This window comes from Mesoplodon bidens (assembly GCF_964165515.1).
Source record: "Mesoplodon bidens genome assembly, chromosome: 7".
NCBI classification, from domain to species: domain Eukaryota; kingdom Metazoa; phylum Chordata; class Mammalia; order Artiodactyla; family Ziphiidae; genus Mesoplodon; species Mesoplodon bidens.
Window position 1 is genome coordinate 5,179,164 of NC_138164.1, and position 20,053 is coordinate 5,199,216.

At 45.7% G+C, this 20,053-nt stretch overlaps 1 protein-coding gene across 3 annotated transcripts in view; it reads right to left on the reverse strand.

The window, feature by feature from the left end:
* Positions 1–1,870: 1,870 nt before the first annotated feature.
* FLI1 (Fli-1 proto-oncogene, ETS transcription factor) overlaps positions 1,871–20,053 on the reverse strand; it is a 122,895-nt gene continuing 104,712 nt past the window's right edge. For all 3 annotated transcript variants that reach the window (XM_081239890.1, XM_081239891.1, XM_081239889.1), the window contains 4 exons: positions 8,547–8,612; positions 6,829–6,888; positions 4,910–4,957; positions 1,871–3,846 (listed from right to left, as the gene is read on the reverse strand). In XM_081239890.1, the coding sequence (XP_081096016.1) occupies positions 3,317–3,846; positions 4,910–4,957; positions 6,829–6,888; positions 8,547–8,612 (704 nt within the window). In that variant the 3' untranslated portion in view covers positions 1,871–3,316. The remainder of the gene's footprint in view (positions 3,847–4,909; positions 4,958–6,828; positions 6,889–8,546; positions 8,613–20,053) is intronic.

Below are 20,053 nucleotides of genomic sequence, written 5' to 3' on the forward strand. Positions count from 1 at the left end.
TGAGTATTTCAGGGATTAACTGCCAGCCCTCACTCCATACAAATGCTTCTAGGGAGGAAATGGTGTCCTGGTCCTGTTATGAGTGGACCAGCTTCCTAAATGTGGAATAAATCATGTGGGGATGAATTCTAGGGGCAATATTTGGTCAAAGTTCCAAGACCTTGTAAAGGTCTTAGCCAGTGCTTGAATAGGGCATATTAAGAAAACCTCTTAAAAGGGTGACCTCTCCAGGGTCTCAGTATCCCATCCTTCTCACAGCAGTCAGAAGTATGTGCCTCTGTTTTCCCAAATGACTACTTAGCAGATTTCAAAATTGATGGGAAAATTACTTGGCTGAGAAAAAGATTTGCAAAAGAATCCAGCTAGACAATTCTTAAACATCCCTGGCCTTTATCATTTCTCTTTCTATGCTTAGGCCACTTATATCAAATTTTTATTTTCTTCTTTCTTAGAAGTCCACTAGAAAACCCATACAGGTGTATACATACATACTTATTCTTCTAAAGACTAACATTCTTATTGAGTGTTCACAGTGGGAGATAGGCCATACAATGAAAATAGGAAGAAACCATTAGAATTTCAGTTACAATTTATTTTTATATCACTCTTTAAACTTTTTAATTTTGTGTTTGTTTTATAAGGTAGATAATAATAATGTAACAGTTTTATATATGCTTTATAAATTAATGTGCATACATTGAGAATATTTGCTTACGTTTTTTAATGGCGGGGTGCAAGTTAAAAAATTTAACTGGAACATGTCTCCTTTTGTTTAGGTAGGCAAATTGTCTAGAAGGTACTCACTGTCTCCCAGGGAAGATTACAAGGTGACCAATGTTGTGAGTCTAATTTCTCACAACATCAAGGACTTTCCAAACCTCCTTCATTTTCATTATAAAATAGAGGAAATGAAAATGAGCTAACTAACAGTGAAACGACTCGAGGCGGGGTTCTTCCCTGGGAAGAAAAACCATCTTAAAAATCCGCATGGGCCATAAGCTCCTAGTACAGGACCAGAGGCAGCTGGGCCATCTGATTCTCTGCTGGAGTATCAGGGGGATGGCCACTTGGATTTGAGGTGCTCAGTGGATGCAAGAGTGAAGTCCAATGGATGAGGTCTATCCTGGATGGACCTGATTGCTTTGTTCTGGTTCTTGGACACAGACTCTCCATGGCCTTGGCTGTCATCCTATAAAACCCTTTTAGGCTGGAGGAAGATTTAAATAATATTTTTTTAAAAATCTCTGCAAACATTATGCACAACGTGAAGGTTAATTTTAAGTATCAATTTGACGGTGGCCAAGATTAAACAGTATTTCCGGGTATGTAAGTGAGGGTGTTTCTGAATGAGATTAGCATTGAATGTGTGGACTCAGTGAAGTCGACTCCCCTCTCCAACGCCAGCCAGAGCGCCTCATCCAATCACGGAGGGTCTGAAATAGAGCAAAGAGCAGAGGAAGGGGGAATTCACCCCTGGCTCCCTGCTTGAGGTGGGACTTTTCTCCTGCCCTTGAACTGGGATTTACACCATCAGCTAGTTTCCCTGGTTGCCTAGAATTACACACCACTGGCTTTCCTGGGTGTCCAGCTTGCAGACCGGGGGACTTCTCAGCCTCTAGAATCACATGAGTCGAGTCCTCATAATCAATCTCCATATAAATCCCATTGGTTCTGTTTCTCTGGAGAACCCTGACTAATACAAACAGCAATAAAAACCAAACTGATCCTATACTTTCTGCTGTATGTACATGTGAAAAAGTTTTCATGGTGCCAGAAGAGGTCAATAGGAAACTTCCCCTGGGAAAACCCTTGGACCTGAGGTGGGCAGGGGAGAGAATGTTGGTTGTAAATAAGAAAACGGTGTCCTCGGTTCTGAGAGAAAAAGGCACAATTTATTTAGTCAAATTATTGTACAACATAGTCTTCATTGACAGTTGTCAGCTTAACACTTAATATAGTTTAAAAAAGTCAATGATTACCTGCAAAATTATATATATTTTAATATCTAAAAAATACATTGCATATATAAGGCAGGAAGATCCCTTGTATGCACAAGGGAAAGTTTGGTTGTTCTTTTCCAAGTTACGATTGTTGCAGTTCGGTTATTTACAAACATCTCCAAAGCAGGAACGGTTTAAAGAGTTTGCCTTGATTTGCTTCTGCTCACTTGTTAAATAACAACACCAGTGATTCTCTTTCTAGTAAGTCAGTGACTTGAACGTCCTGTGTTCTTTTCCGCAATAAGTCCCATTATGCTTTTTTAAAACCAGCTATAAAAAACATACAAACAGCCCAAATGTACAGATTGACAAAAGATGTACAAATTACATTTTAAAAAAAATAACGACTGATTTGATAGTAACATTGTATTTGTGACCGAGGTCAACTCGTTTCTTTACTCTTTTTCACTTTTTAATTATTTACTTTTAATACTGCGAGATATAGGAAAATAACTCTGCATAATTTATACAGTAAGTTGCCTTCTGGTTGGTGGACCCTGGATCTGACAAGCGCACAGCACTTGCGAATCTGTTTGTGTTTAGAAATCCCTAGGACTTTTCAAAGTTCTGGGACCCACTGTCATTATTTAAAAAAAAAAAAGTTATTTAACTCTCTGGCTTTCAGGAATGTCTACATTTGCATTAACATTTCTTAGTTCATATCTTGACTACTTCCAGAGAGAATGGTCAGCCTAGTGCATATTTACTGCCCACTGAGAAAGATTTTGCAATGCCCGTGGCTTCTTAAATACACACTTGTTCTTTCTCTGAAATTCCAGTTGGGTGAAAACTTCACTAGCCTTACAACCAATGTTCCAGTTTGCTATCCACTGAGTTAGGTCTTCCTAAGATAAGATGATAAGCTTCCTGCCTCTATTTTCACTAAGTCTCAAACCAGAGCATAACTGGTTAAGTCCATGATTCTTTATCATATGAACCCTTCAAGGTCCAAGATGAGACCCGTGTGTCAATAAGTAACTGCTTTGGTCCTAAAAATATAAATCTACAGTTTCTTTCCCAGAACCATGACACAACTATTCCAGTAATCTAAATATTCAACTCGTAGGCTGACAGGAGATTGAGACTCCCAACTGGCATACTGGCCCATGGAATTATCCATCTCTTTGTTCAAGGTAGAGGAAGCAGGAGATACCAACGTTAAAAAAAAAAAAAAGAATCCTTTTTAAAGAACAGGTACAAAAGTTCTATCCAACAAGAAAGAGCATCCAGTTTCATTTTCTCTTCAAGGCCACGTATGTCCAACGAGAACTGTGAGGAAGGGGACTTCAGCGAGAAGGCCACCGGTGATGAAGCGTCTAGTAGTAGCTGCCTAAGTGTGAGGGCACGTGGGTGTTTGGGTGGCGGGGGACATTGGGGTTGGGGTAGATGCCACCCGTGGGGGAGGTCCAGTACTGTGACGCTGCTCCAAAGAGGCTAGAGGAAGTGACCGGCATGGAGGACGGGGGGGGAGGGACAAAGTTCACCTTCTGCTGGTGGGTGTGGTAGGAGGGCATGTAGGAGATATCCGAAGGGTACTTGTACATGGACGACTCGGTGGGATGTGGCTGCAGAGCCTGGGCGATGCCGTGGAAGTCAAATTTGTAGGCATACCTTTTGCCGTGCACCTTGGTCATAATGTTTTTATCGTAGTAGTATCGGAGGGCTCGGCTCAGCTTGTCGTAATTCATGTTGGGTTTGCTCTTCCGCTCCCCCCAGCGCCTGGCCACCTCATCGGGGTCCGTCATTTTGAACTCCCCGTTGGTCCCCTCCCAGGTGATGCAGCTGGCGTTGGCGCTGTCCGACAGTAACTCCAGAAGGAACTGCCACAGCTGGATCTGCCCGCTCCCTGCAGGCAGCGAGGCAGACAGGAGGAAACAGAGGCTCAGCCTGGGAAGTCAGAACCTAATTTCCTAAGTGCAAGGGTCCTCTCGCCCTGGATAAGAATCCCTTGATTTCTTTTTATGGTCAGAACCCACTGGCCCCTGATGCTGGCATGATCAGCAAGGTTAGATGGTAAGATAATCTGCCCCAGGCCAGGTGACATTCACCCAGAACCAGCTGTGTGGTTTTGGGCAAGCCACTCCCCACCCTTCTGGGCAAGATGCTGACTCTCTTCCTCTATAAAGGCCTGAATCACTGTCTTCTCTTTACTCAGTGCTGAAGTCCTTCAGAGTCCAGGGGGGAAGGTGTGACAATGCTTTAGGCTGATGGGACCTGGACTGTTCCTTAGCCCACGTGCTTGGCTCTTGGCTCTAAACTCTACAGAGGAGAACTTGGGCAGAGAGGAAACCAGAGGAGAGGGAGCTGGTGCCTTCCCAGCCTTCTGAGCAGGAACGGCCTGGAGACACAGGCAGCAGGAGTTCCCTGGGTGCCCGTCTCACTATTGCAAGGGCCTATTAGCTCACACAGGAGGTGAGTTTCATTTAGAGCTCGCTTGAGAGTTGCTTTAATCACGAACCCTTAAAATACACTGTCAAGTTTATTTTAGCTGCAACCTCTTTCATGTAGCCAGATAACGCTGCAATACTTTCTAAAGTCAAGACTAAAGCGCCTTTGGAATACGTATTCACTTGCGTGAGGAAGATTGCCGTGAGCTGGCTGGAACTGTTTCCTGGTCCCCCACCCCCCATCTTTCCCTACTGAAACTTATCTCAACCTCAGTGCAGATACACAGGGCTAAAATGTTTGTTGTCCAGAAGCATCTTCAGCTAACAGACGTTATCACCACCATGACAAGTCCTGTCCTCTCCTGTGTGCACCAGAGAAACAGGGGTCGAACATTCCCAGGAAAGAAGTACATGCTACTCCCAGGTCAGGTGTCTGAACTGAGGACACCTAAGAGGTCCCTGTGACCTCACAAAGCTATGGAACATTCTGGAAGATGACCTCTCAGGTCAAAGGAAACTCACCGGGATTGGCTAGGCGACTGCTGGTCGGGCCCAGGATCTGATATGGATCTAAGGAAACAAGAAAGGAAATTTGCTTCACTGTTATTAAAAATATTAGAAACAACAGCATTAACAATGACAATACCCCAAGGGTTTACACTTTTATTTCAATATCATAGGGAAGCCTGATTTCAGAAAATTGCACTGCCTTTTTTTGCAGACCTCAGAGATCTTGACCAGTTATGGTCTTCATCCCCGTAATTACAGAAACAACGTGAAAGAGTATCAGTTTTTCATACTTGGTGTCTAAAATTTGTAGGTAATGCTGTCATTACCTAAAACAGAATAGTAAAACCACTTGGAAGGGAGCTAGCTAATATTCAATCGTCATGAATAAGGTGAAGTATGGCTTATTAAATGGCCTTAAAGAAGTCTAATGATGACTGGACTTTAATAGCTCTAACTATTACTGACAACTTTACACGTCTCTGTTTTTCTGATGTAGCAGGAACACATGCCCAGAAATCAAGCAGCCTGGGTTCTAGCCCAGCAAAGTTATAAACTAAATAACTCATTGGACAATCTCTGGGTATCGGTTTTCTCATCTGCAAAATGATGGGTTGGGTTCCTGGATTCCCCAGTTCCCTTCTAGTATAATCTTCTCTGATTTTAAGCTTGGAAATGTCAACACCAACCAGAATTTGGATTTTAGCTATAAAATGATTATTCTTAATATCTCAGTTTACTTAAAACTTATGTGATTGTTTAGCCATAAAAGAAATCTTTGCAATATTGACTCATGTGAGGTTTATCTTCTTTTTTTCAGGCGAGGGAATCACGGTAGAGACCTGGATTGCAACTTGGCCATGCTATCGTAAGTTTGATACTTTACAATTTTCATAATTATAATTGTAATTTTAAAAATCGACATGATTTTGGGGGTTTAGCTTACAACCACAAATTAACTTGAAGAGTCCTTAAGACCTCTTAGTCTACCCCTTTTTACCCACACAGTATGACAACTAAAATATTTTGGGCAAGTAATGTCTAATTTCGTTGTTGTTGGGGATTCTTTAAATCCCCTATGTCAAGTCCTCTTTGTCTGACTTGTGTTTCACAGTCAGCAAGTTCTCAGCCTTCCTGAGGAAATGTAGGTCAACTTTCTCTCACTTATCATCAGTGGAGATGGAAAACAATGTCTGTCCATCCCAGAGCAGTGCCTTGTTTGGAGCTCACTCTTAGCTGTGTCCCACAGAGAAGACCAAGCTGGGCTTGGAAGGGGCACAACAGCTGTCTTCAGATACATGAAGGACCTTCACAGAGAGTGGGAGGAAGACCTCTCCTGAGGGCAAACTTGGAAGCTTGAATGGAAGATACAGGGAGGGGAACTTTGGCTCACATGGTGGAATTGAGCCTAGCCAGGTAGTGAACTCCCTGTTGCTGGAGGTATTCAAGTGGAGGTGAGGTAATCATAAGACTGAGAAGTTACAGGAGGATGTTGTAGACCTAGATGTCTCTAGGTTCCCTTCCCATTGGAGTCTCCAATTCCATGGTTTTAACAGTTCCTCTGCCTTAATTAAGTAGAGCCACCACAGGGAACATTTGGTCAAGCAACTTGAGAGTCTGGGATGGTAGCTCTAGTTCTCCCATAAACCAGCCGTGTGATTTTTCACAAATCACTTCACCTCTTTGGGCCTCAGTTTCTTTATTTTAGAACATGAGGCATTTTAATCTTTAGGCTCCTTTCACCTCTGATATTCCAGGAGTTTCTATGTGATTCCAGTGTCAGGTACCCAATTCACAGGTCTATTATAGTGTCAAATATAGGATTCTATGAAAGACACAAATGCCGTATATTGTCTAAATCCTCCTCCGCTGACCATGTGGGACCAAGGGCCACATAGGAAGCAAAGGAGGGTTCGCACATCATGGACAGGTACCTGGTTGGGGCCGCTGTTCAGTATTCTTACTCATTGTTTGTGCTCCTGCAAGGGGGGGACCTGCAGCAAGAAGAGAAATACGGTAAGTGGGGCCATTCTCCACGAGGGGAGGGGAACACCTCATCCAACGCCCCCCCCTGGAAGGAGGACAAGTGTGCTTTCTCATTCATTCATTTGCTCACGCTACTCATTTATTCATTCTATTTCATAAATATTTATCCAGAATCTACCCTGTGCCAGCACTGCTCTCGATACTAGAGAACGCAGCACTGAACCAGTGGTTCCTGCTAGAACTTATGTTTTAATGGGGAGACAATGATAAACAGCAGTAAGTATGTAGAAGAGCATGTCTAACGGTATTGGGGCTGCGGATTTCATTTTTAATGAAAATTTAGAAAGGTCCTGAAGGAGAAGGTGGCATTTGAGCACAGGTCACCTGCTCCTGTGTTTCCATGTTTGTGAGCTCCCCTCCATGGCACCTCTTAGGTACACCCTTTCCACCCCTGTCATCAAGTCTCCATGTTAGAGCTGCGTTGCTTCTTGCACCGTCTATGGACTCGTCTGACCGGCGTGCTCACCACTTCTCTCTCTTCCCACCGGCCCATCAAATGCTATTTAGCCAGTTTCATCTCCCTAAAACACTACATCCCATCATCCGAAAACCTTAGTGACTCACTGTCGACTGAAGCATTGAGGTCTATCTTCCTGGCATCTTTGCGCCCCCTTCCTTACCTTTCCAGACTTATTTCCCTTCATGCATCCTAAACCCCAGGAACCCAAGTCCTCCTGACTGTCAGATATGTCAACCTTGATGTCTTTCCCTGGCCCCACCTCCCCTGGGAGGCCCAGTCCTCCCCACCACTGCAGGTCCAAATCCTGCCTCTCCTTGCAGAGCCAAATCATATGGCCCCGGGTCCACCTGGCCTTCCTGATACCGCCCAGAGGGAAAGAGTTATATGTGTGCATGACTCCTCTCCCCTGCTTGAGAGATTGGTCCATGTCTGATTCAACACTGTGTACCCCATAGGGCCAAGGGCTGGGGGCAGAGTAAACAAATAATGCATATTATTAAAAGGGATGGTGGTTATTGCTGGCATTAGTTTTTAGTCCCAACCTCTTTCTTGAAAGAATTCCCTTCACCATCCATTTCTGTGCTTGATATTTTACTTCCTAGAGATAGCAAGATTGACACATGCTGGGTCAGGACCATATGAGTCAGTCTTTCCTGCTACTCCCTTAATGGGAGATTTTGGGTCAGATTTCAACACAAATTGATGTGTCAGACCCCTACCATCCCCTCATCAGGTTATCCTCCCTCTCAGCCTTTCATGAAATTGGGGTAGAGATGTTGGTATAACTACATCTTGACAATTAGAAAAGCAAAGTCATAAAGGGTCATTATCATAACTTAAATGACAGAGTCCGAATCTGGTGATTTTTCATTCATACAGACCTTGTCATGAGAGAAACCTTCCAACTTCAAAAATTCTAAAGCCAAATGCAATGAAACAAAACTCACAGGTCTGAGTGAACATCCCATATCTTTCCAGGACTAGGTATCACTGACAGGTCCTACATTGGCAATTAATTTTGATGGCCATTCAAAAAGCAGGAAAACAAAATGCTCACTCCTATCCTCCTTTATCTTATGACCCTGTTCTCCACCCCGTCCTCAGAAAAAGGTTTTCTTCCCAAAGAATAAAGTGACGTTTACTTACTTTTGTTGAGACCAGAATTCATGTTATTGCCCCATCCTCCTCTCCTGACTGAGTCATAGGAAGGGTCTAATGGAAAAAACAAATAGAGGTACATCAGCATCTCCTGCTCTTTAGAAAGGTTGCATGAAGATTATCGTTTAGTGGCCTGGAGAATTCTGCAATAACTTTTCAAGCATCACTAAATTCCAGAAGTGTACTCTTCCCCTGGGGCAAAGGGGAATGAATGGGAGGAACATTGACACACTGATTGGGAGCCCAAGTAATGGAAAGAACCCTGAAATTGAAGTCATAGGGCTGGTTCAAATTCTGTCTTCCACCATTTGTTGGGAGACCTTGGATGAATCCAGACATCCTTGGACCTCAATTTTTTAAAATACGGAAATAAAAATTTACATGATTTACCTACCTTACAGGGTTGTGCTGATGTTATCAATGGAATATTTGTGTCCCCTGCACGAATTCATACACTGATGTCTAATCCCCCCAGTGGGATGGTATTGGGAGGCGGGGGTCTTGGGAGATAATTAAGTCATGAGGGTGGAGCCTCCATGAATGGGATTAGTGCCCTTATAAGAAGAGGTCACAGAGGTAGCATGTCTGCCTGCTTCCTGCCATATGAGGGCACAAAAAGAAGTCAGGTGTCTGCAATCCGAAAGGGAGCTCTCACAAGAACCTGACCATGCTGGCACCCTGACCTCAGACTTCCAACCTCCAGCAGTGTGAGAAGTTTGTTTCTTTTGTTTGTAAACCACCCAGCCTATGGTATTTTGTTACAGCAGCCAGAACGGATGAAGACAGGTAATGATCAAATGAGATAGCATATGTGAAGCATCTTATAAGGCATTCTACAAATATCATCTAAGTTTAGCAAGAAAAAAATATCCGAAGCTGTATAGCAAAGCTCTTTAAGCAGCTCTGGAGAGATGGGTCACGTCCAGATTAAAGGCTCATGGGCAGACTGTCTCACAGCCCCGGCCGTGAGGACCCTGGTGGTGGCTCCAACCCCTCACTCCAGCACACTGATGTTGTGGGCACGTCTGGGCTCTCCTCGGCCTCTCATGCTTTTTTGTTGATAGTGAAGAGGGCTGGGTAATGACCACAGAGAAAGGAAAAAGGCCAGAGATGTGACTGGAACCAGAAACGAGGGGCTGGAGAGACGCTTCCTGCCTGGAAGTGCAGAGAGGTTTCCAGATCGCCTTGGCGGACACTCCATTGACATGGAACATTCGTGATCCCAATCCCTTTCTTGAAAGAATACACATGCCTCCCTAACCCTGCTCAGAAATTGCTTAACCGACTGGCTAGAAACACCCTCTTTTCCTTTCTCATGGTGTGAGTCCCATTGAGACACGGAGCAGGAATAGCAGAAGAGCTTAAGGATACAGAATGATGACTTTCAAAGTCTTTCCATGGACAACAAAGAAACCATAAAAAACATCTGAACAAATGGAGCACAAACCTCTTCAAACAACGGTCAGGCGGGGTGAAACACAAACCATCCCCCTCCACCCCTTCTGAGCCTCTCAAACGAATTAGAATAAGAACTGCAAAGACGGACCGGCTGGTCCCATGGCTTGTTCTTGTTGTTTCTGGCTAAGAAGAACCAAAAGACAGGAATGATTTCCTTGTGGAAAAATCCACGTGCGGATGCACATTCCTCCTGGCTCTGGAAAAGCCAGTGCAGTTTTAAAATTACAGTCTTTAGCAATTGGCATGAAAAGCAAAACAGAAAGTGAGGGGGATGCAGATGGGAGGAAGGGGAGGGAAGGGGGCAACAGAGAGACAAAGCTCGGCTCGTTTGAGTCGTCTGTTTTTATTTTTCTTTGACTTTTTTTTTTTCACAATTCCTCCTGCAAATAGATTCTTGTGCTTGCTTAAAAACAAAATAAAACAAAAACAAACAAAGAACCTAAGTTGTTTTCAAGCTGGGGATGCGGTTGTAGGTTCTCATGGGTATCTTCTGGGCTGGCTTGCAGGGGTCTGCAGAGTGTGTGCAAGGCTGGGGTATCCTCGAGGAAAGGCCGGGTTCTTCCAAGATTTCTCTTTGGTGGAGGGGGATGCTGGTTAGGCCTCCAGCAATTTATCTGGGACTGATTTCTGCCACGTATTGTGTGTTTGGCTATACGGTGGATGTGAACGAATATGACACAAGTCCCCAGTGCTTACCTTTAAATAGGAGACAATAACAGATTGTGAAGAAATACGGGTCGTGTACCAAAGGAGTGCTGGAGATACTGGGGGTGAGGGAGGGAGAGGCTAGTGTGACTGGGTCTGGGGTGACTTGAGTGGGGCCTCTTTGGGGAGGAGAGAGTGCGCATTCCCGGCAGGCATATGGCGGAAGTGAGCGGCGAGATGCGAACGTGTCGGATGTGGGAAACCATGCGTGGGGCTGTGGGACTGCAGCGGGGGGACACGGAAGAGAGGGCCGAGGCCAGGGTCATGGCCAGGTCCACGGCCACTCAGCCAGCTTAATGGCTCTGGGTTACAGGCCATGGAAACCAGGAGAGGCTTGGGGCAGGTGGCAATACCATGAACCCAGGGTGTAGTGGAGAGTGCAGCTCGTGGTGATGTGCAGGATGGATGGATGGGGTGGGTGCCAGGGGAAGGAGATGAACCTAGCAGGAGCAGAACAGAAAGTGGAATAGAAAGTGACAAATTCATGAAAGAGAAAAAGCAAATCGCTAAGTTCCAGGAATTGGTGTGTGTTATCTGAAGTTCTGACTTGACTTCTGACTTACTGCACTGATAATATCTCTGACTCAGAGTTTTCTAATCAGCGTTTCTTCTCAATTCTTAGTTTACCGGAGGCTTCCATCCTCTCTTCCATCTTCTCTAAAGCTATGTTATATTCGTTCAGAAGAACCTTTTTTCTTAGTCCAAATTATGGCTTTGGCTATAGTTATCCTTGACTTCTTGCCAACTTTTCCTCCTATTCTTTTATTCTAGCTCTGGGGGCACTGCAGATAGGCAAAAGTTAGAAAATGGTTGGAAGAATTCCCTCTAACCAGCAGAGGGTGGGTGGTGGCTGGATTTTTCTCTGAGTGCCCAATCATGTTGGAAGTTGATGCTTTATCAGAGAAGTGTCTGGCAGCCCCATCTTTCCCGTGATGCCTTGGGGGTTGGCGGGGGGAAGCCTGACCGGGAGGACTTTCGAGGTCCCAACCAACCTTAAAGTCCCCTAGTAGGTGAAAAAAGCAAGGGACAGAAACAGAGAGGCCACCAGCAATCAGCCTGAACTGTGTCCCCCTGTGGAGTTAACAGAGCAATAAACAGCAGCGGGCCATGCCTTGAGCAGGCGTCTTTAGCCAAGGGTCCCGGAGCAGTGTGTAGAATCAGAGCAGCAAAGACCACAAGGCTTCCTCCCATGTGCTCTTTCATTCCTACCCACATGCATGGAAAATCCTGCCACTGGTACCTGAGTCTACAAAGAACACCTGGGTCCATTTACTGGGGAGGTTAACAGACGCTCTCTGTGGACCCTGGGGTTTGTGGGGTCATCTCCTAAATTGAAGATTGACATGAAAGCCAGTGTTTTTGGAGTAAGTCCTACTGCAAGGACAAAGCTGAAGATGGAGAAGGCCAAGGTCAAGAGCTAAGGTCTGGCATTCTGCCTTAGAGATTGGAAGTACCGGGGCCACCTTGCAGATTAAATTAGATATCCAAGCAAACAGCTGGCCCAGCGCCCAGCACAGCATCAAACTCGGTAAATATTAGCAAGTAACATTATTACTGTGTTCGCATCATTAAATACCTTAAACTGTTCAAACCTAGAAACACGTTTGCCAGCCCTACCAAATACACATTAACCCCCTCCCTTGCTTCCATCCCCCTTACCCTGCTCTCCTTCTGATTTTTCCACTTATCACCTAATCTAATCAATAATTAATCCATGATGTTTATTGTCCACATCTCCCACCTGAATGTCAGGTCCATAAGGGTAGGGACCCCTCTTTTTATTTATTTATTTATTTTTGTGCGGTACGCGGGCCTCTCACTGTTGTGGCCTCTCCCGTTGTGGAGCACAGGCTCCGGACGCGCAGGCTCAGCGACCACGGCTCACGGGCCCAGCCGCTCCGAGGCATGTGGGATCCTCCCGTACTGGGGCACGAACCCGCGTCCCCTGCACTGGCAGGCGGACTCTCAACCACTGCGTCACCAGGGAAGCCCGGGACCCCTCTTTTGTTCTCTGATAGAACCAAGCACCTAGAACAGTGCCCAGCCCAGAATAAGCACCCCATAAATATTTGTTGAATGAATGAATAACTGGGCCGATATTTTCTCCTTCTTGCTAAATATACATGCTTCCTCTTGTTGTTCTCTATTTTCCTAGCTGGAGAGAATTCAAAGCCTCTACCCCAGCTGCTCCCCACTAAATGAAGTCTTCAGGGGATTCCAGTCTGGGTGATGGGTGATGGATGAGTATAGACTGTTAACCCTGGCTGCCCTCTGAGCAGAATGGACAACAGTCCATGTATGACAGGGCGTAGGCTGAGACCTGTCCCCACAGGAAACCCAGGACTAGATGCCATTCATTCAAGTGGCCTGCTTTTTGTTTCATATATGTTTTAACAATGTCATTGTTGAAATGAGGGCTTGTTTTCCTCCTAAAAGTCATACAAGTGAGAACGCAGCAGTGTGGTCAGCTCTAGTCCCAGACACACAGACAGAAATATGTCTACAACCAACACGAAAAATCCTGGACCCGGAGCTACCCAACGACTCATATTCCTGCACAAACACTCTTCCTCCCCGGGCCCGACGCCTGGCTGTGCCAGAGCTCCCTGACCCTCGGCTGCCGGACAGCACGTGGGTTGCTCTCCTGTGGGGTGTGCCTGGCCCACAAGGCAGCCTGAGCATGCCCTGGGCCCCCCACCCTGAAAATGGTGCATACTGTCTGCTTTCTGAGAACTGACTTCTCAAAACACACACTTAAGGGAGTGGCCAAGGGCACAGAGGGCAAAAATGTGACCGTTAGGGACCCACAGAGCAGCTGGTCTCAGAACTTCTGGGTGGCGGCAGACGCTTGAGCAGCAGAAAATTACCCCTGTGCTGACTCTCACTTTGTACTTCAGTGAATGCTGGTACCCCTGGCTTGATGACGAATCTTACTGTGATGCTTTTTCAGAGGAGTCTTCTCAGAAGAGCTTTGCCTGGAGCTTATGGTTTCAGGCGGTCCTGAGATCAATTTTTGCCAAAGCAAAGAGAGACCAGAGCCTCATTCTGGGGAATCTGGGCACTGCCAGGCATTGTGGGTAATTCAGCTTCAAGTATATAATGGTCTGAGCAGTATCTCCGTCATGGGATGCCTGGTGCGGCTGACTTTGACCCTAAATGCCCTCTTAGATTCCAGGAGAGCCTCCTGGGGTGGAGAAATATGAGTGTGGAGATTTTTTTCTGAAAAGTCCTTGTTGGAAGGGGAAAACTTTCTCTGGACGTGACTTTCTCACAGACATGCCAGTGTTAACTCAGCTTCTGTGTGAAGCTGTTAAACGGGTCCTAGAAACCTGGCCAAACATCTCAGGAAAGACATCTCTTTCTGCTCTGATGCCGACGGTTCACTGTCTGAAAGCCCAGTGTCCCAGGCAACGCGCAGCTCCACACTTTGTCATGCCCTCACCTGGAGGCCAAAGATGCAGAGACACCGGCACAAAAGCCTCTCTCTTCATCCCGTGTGACATGAGACCGTGCTCTCGATTACTGGATAGAAAAAGATGAATTTTCTCTGAGACTTCTCTTCGAATTTCTGGTTGGAAGTACCTAGTCCTGTTTTCCTTGGAAAGGCCAGCTTCTGAATGCAGACCTTTCAGCAGAAGAATGGGCAAGGCCGCCCCTGCTCAGGGCAGAAGCTTCTCTCAGTCCGATCCAGACCTCTTTTCTTGGAAGACTGATGATGCCAAAGGAGAAAAGCTCTAATAAAGGGGACCCCGAACCCAAAGCCCAAACTTCCCAAAAAAGAGCCAAGTCCACCAGGAGGAAGACCCATCGCCCAGACTTTCCCCCATACAGGGAAGACTGTACATGGGGGCAACATCCTAGCTGTAGGCAGAGGACGAGCGAGATGTTCCTCCAAACCCCTCCTCCCTCTGAGGCCCTGGGTTAGAAGAGGCCCAGCCTTTGAGGAGAAGCAGGGCCCAACTGGCCACCATCCCCATTCTGCTTCCCTCTGGGCTCTCCCACCTGCGGTGCCCACCCGGGACAGCCTTCCCTGCTTCCCGAACCTTCTGAACTTAGGGCCAGCCCCTCATCTGCCACTGTCTCCCTACGACCCCTGCCGGCGACCACTACCAGATGTCTGACCGCTGGCCTGGCCTCCCACCTCCAAAGCTGTGCAAAGGCGACTGGCACCCCGGCTGTGGAAGGTCGTGGAGGGCGAGGACGCCCTGGTGCAGACATCCTTTCTCTCTGGCAGGTCGGTGGTTACGATGTGGCGTTTAGAATCAGTCCACCCTGGGATGAGACCCCAGCTCAGCCATTTACTCCGCCAAACAATCTCTGTCAAAAGGTTCCTCTTTTTGAACCCCAGGTTCTGCTTCTCTAAGTTAACCTTAAAAACGCATTCCAATATACCTTAGGTGCAGACAAATACTGTTTGATTCCACTTATACGAGGTACCTGGGATAGTCAAATTCATAGAGTCAGAAAGCACACTGGTGGATGCCAGGGCCCCGGCGGGAGGGGGAATGGGGCGGTAGTGTTTGCTGGGGACAGGGTTTCAGTTTGAGAAGGTGAAGAATTCGGGAGGTGGATGATGGTGAGAGCTGCACAGCCATGTGAATGTACTTAGTGCAACTGAACTGTACAGTTAAATATGGTTAAAATAATATGTTTTATATTATGTGACTTTTACCACAATAAAAAAAAGGATTAATAACAAATGCTTTATAGGATTGTTAAGGGGATTAAATAAGCATTCGATAAATGGCAACTTAAAAATATACACAGTATACACGTAGTCTATCCCATCTTGCTTGCACCTCTAAGATGCTGACCTTGGTGAACTGAGGTTAAAAAGTCATTACAGGAGGCCCTGAAAATGAAGAGAAGCATAAAGGAAGAATAATTCCCGTGCTCCGAGATCAGTGATTCCCAAATCAGAATAAACTCTGGCTCTCTTTTAGAAGAAGAAATGGATTATCCTGTATCCCAGTTTAGAATCGCCGGTTGGGAAGCTGGCTCTGGCTGGTGGCTCTGGCTGCCTGCTGGTATATTACCAGGCTGAGGGTTTACCCGGCATCCTTCCTGCTCCCCTGACAGTCAGCTCCCCCAGCTCCCTGCCCAGCCAGCCCTGGAGCTCCAAGTTGGGTCCTCACCTCCTTTCAACCCCGTCTATAAGGGCAGCTCGGCCTTTACCTCAGGGGCATCTTATGTTCTAAAGAGCACCAGAGGATCTTGGCTTCCACGGAGATCTCAGGAGGAGGGCAATATCTAGGGAAGGCTTTCCTTAAACTTGGAACGCACAGAAAAAAAACATCCTGGATCAGATTTCCTTTGCTCAAGGATCTTGTCCTGGAATCCAAACAGCCCCCTCAGCCTCAGAGCCGGCCCCGCTGCGTGGAGGAGAATAAAACTACTGTTTAAGATATTCCACGTGCAAAGGGAAGAAAGGACACGTGAGAGAAATGCTTGAAGAATGGATAGCTTTCAAAGATGAGAATTTGGAGAGGCCAGTGGCACCCTTGTGGGCACAGCCTCGCCACGGTCTCACGAGGCTCCCCACCAAGCCGGGACCCTCCCTTGACTTCGTCCCTCCCGTGGGCTCTGTGTTTAAATGACACACAAGTCTAAACGACCTCTTTATTTTGATAAGGCCTCAAAGTGGGATTTGGGGGCCAGCCTTGTGTGGAAAAGCAATTTATACTGACTCAGTTAATTGGGTGTTTGCCCAAACTCCCCTCCATGTTGGGTCATGCAGACGCAACTAAATGGCAGCCTTTCTGGGTCAAATCTGCCTCAGGTTTAAGAGGATTCTGGGTCAGAAAAAGAAAACCTAACAGCTGACTTAGGTAAGAGGGCTTGAAGATGAATGAGAAGCAGTCTGTGTTCAGCCCCCTGGGCTCTGCTGAGAGCCCGGATCTGACCCTCTCCCATCCGCGTTCCTCGGCTGGGTTGCCCTCCCTCTCTGGCGATACGGGATAGTCTTGCATCTGTTGCATGATTCAGCTTTTGCATCTTTTTCTTCCAGAGTTCTGCAAAGGCTCACCGGTGAAGGTCTCGTGTTTATTACCCTCATCTTGTTCAGCCCCCTGCTGTAATTCTTTGTGCACTTATGCCCCTTTCTTGGTGAGCATCTTTGGGAAGAGACGGACTGTATCTTATCACCTTGTTTCCTTCTCTTGCCCCCAGGTTCTTCCTCTTCCCAGCACCAGCTATTGGGCTTCACTAATACATCACATTCATTCATTCAACAACATTTTCTTGAATGTCTACAATTGTGCTAGACCCTGTTCTATGTGCTGAGAATACAATGGTGGCCAGACATACGTCCTTGCTCTGGGAGCTCACATTCAAAACAAATAGTAAACGACATTGTATCTAAGAAGGTGGTGAGTGGTATGGAGAAAAAGAAAGCAGGTAAAGGGGAGCAGGTAGTGCTGGGACAGGGAGGGCCTCGCTGACAACACAATTTGAACAAAGACTTGACCTATCTAATGCTATGAAAATAAAGCTCTCCATAGTGCCATACTTTTCTTATGAAAAGTGCCTGGGTCGCCCAACACTGATTTCAAAGCCCTTCTGGAAAGGCAATCCCTTGTTATCAGTTCTTTACCTTGTGAGAATTACTTTATGTTGGAAGACGAAAAAATAAGCTAAAAAACTTGACAGTATCGTTTTGATGTCCGGGTGAGAGACAGTAAAAGGCGAGGTGAGCTTAGTCTGTTAAAGAGTTCACCAGTTTGGGCATATTTAGAATCAGGGTAATTGCCAAATCTGTTGTCTTAGAATCACACTGACTTAGGAAGGCCATTCAAATGAAGAAACTTAAAATCCCAGCACTTCCTATGATTTGTTTTTGACCTGTCTCTGAAGTGTTTTGCAGGAAAGGGTGTTTCTGAGGGGTCAGTGTGGTTGAGAAGAGGACAGGTGAGTTCTCCCTGAAGGAACACTCCATCTTTGTGGCCTGGCAGGTGAGCCCTGGAGCATTCCCACCTCTGTGTCCTGCTCCCACACATCAAAAAGCACAGGAGTTAAAGACAACCATCAACTCTGGGCAGGTGGAATGTGGTCTCACTTATATAATAGAATCCGAGGTTTCTTTTCAGGCTGGAGGGGACTTCAGACATTATCTAAACCAGACATGCAAATTAGCACAGGCCTGGAGGCCCAAAGCCTGAGAGAAAGCATATGTAGCCATATAAGAATTTTAATAGAAATTGAAAGTATGACTCATAGCAGAAAAACTGCCTTTCTCTCAGCTCCTCTAGGATATTGGGCAGGCCAAAGACTTCTGAAGCTCGAAGAGTTTTCATAGTTATACCAAGAACGGTTTTCATTTCTTTGGAAGAGGGGTACCTAAATCTTATCAAGTCTAAGGTCATTTGTGGTGTTATTAAGGGCTCTTAAAGATTTTCATGGGAAGGAATTCCCTGATTTCTCTTTAATCCATTCCAAACAGGGAAACAGTTCACTGCCATGGAAAAAACTCTAGATTGAGGCTCAGAACTCCTTGGTTCCCCTCCCATCTCTGCCAATTATGAGCTGTGTGAACTTAGGCAAGTGACGATCTCTCTGAATCTGTCAACCTATCCGTAACAGGGGAAAAAACGATTCTCCTAAAATTTAAGAATTTGGAAAAGCAAATAGCCTATTTAATCCTCACAGGGTTCTTTTGAGAATAAGTGAGATCATGCATGTGAAAATGCTTTACACACTCCAAATGTCTTCTAAGATTATAGCTGCTATTCTTTTCCAGAGTTTTATTCCTTGGAAAGAAGTTAATCTTTCTTGTGTCAACCAAGGCTAATTTCTTCTGGTTTTTTGTTTAGGGAAGCAGAAGGATTGAATAAATATTTAATTAAATTGACAAACTAGATTTTCCTTCCCCAGTGAATCCATCAGCTGTCAATTTAATTTACTGAATATCTACAGGGCTGGAAAAAAGGGATACAGGACAAAACTCACCCTTAAAGACGATAAGATAATCTGTAATTAGGTCCATTGATGGCTAGTCACTGAGATAGGGTCCTGAGAAGAGATTGTAGTCTTTGTGGGTAAGGAAAAAGTATCCTGACGAGGGTGGGACTTGAATTGGGCTTTGAAGGATGTCCTGGATTTTGATAAAGTAATAATCTCACGTAATTTACCACTTTCTCTTTAGAATGTGGCTAACACACGAATTTGAACTTCATCAGAGGTGTGTTAAACTTTTCATTGATCTTCACATGTGATTGCTTACAGATCTCTGAGGCTGGAGGGGAGAAGCCCACGTGGGTTAGTGTTTCTAACCATAGTATTTCTCCCTCAGAGACTTTATCTTCTCTCAAAAGGATATTTCATGAGAAATAATTATTTATTATCTTAGATATGGGCTTCTCTGAAGAGAGTATGATGTTACATCTATAAAAAGAACTTGGGAAAGGTTTTTATCTTAAGATAACAAATGATGCTATCTATGCCTTGGCTTTTCACTAGAAGATTCCCCAAGTCCCTATACCTCTGTCTGGCAGGAGAAAAGCTTCTCTCTTTCTCTGGGGCAGGGAAGCGGGGGAGGGAGAGAGGAGGGAGAGAGAGGGGAAGAGAGATGGAGAAAAATTTGGTTTACGAGCATGGGAATAAACAAACTTCTTTTAAACACTTTCAGCAACTACTGACCCTCCAACAACCTCTCTGTAGAATTTCTAAAAATCAGTGTATTTTGCAGAACAAATGCATTTGGAAGATTCTGTGTGGAGGTGGCCACCAGTGGATTACCTAGAGCGTTTGTGGACCTCGCCTTTTCTCCCCAAAGTACTCTGGGACCCCACTCCTCAACACAGCTAACAGCGATCACTTCCAGCTTCTATTACAAACCAAGAGCCTGCGGTCATGGAAATGGAGTTACATCAACCAAGGCCAATTTCATTTTGAGTCGGAGCTCTATAATCTGGAATGGGATGAAATGTCTGAGTCTAAGTGAAACCTGGTAGGGACGGGAGGGCTAAAATAATAATAGTCAAGAGTCTGGAGATGAATTGGAAATGCAAAACCCAAACGACCCACTCAGTAAGTGTGAAACGCCACTGACAAGTTAGCGGAGCTGTGGTGGCACTCCACCCCACCCACCGAGTGTCCACTGTCAGGACACCCCTCCCTGGCATTGCTGGGTGGAGCAGCTGTCTGGCCGAGTCCAGTTGCAAGGGTGCTCTGGAGGTCAAGTTGGCCCCAAATACCTTTCCCACAGCCTTGCACCTCTTCCCCTCTCCCTCTGAGGTTTACGTAAAGCATTTTTCTTTATTAAGGTGCAGCAGTGTTCATGTTTTCACTATCACCGTCACTGATTTGCAGAGCACGGTGGCGCCTATCAGATTCTC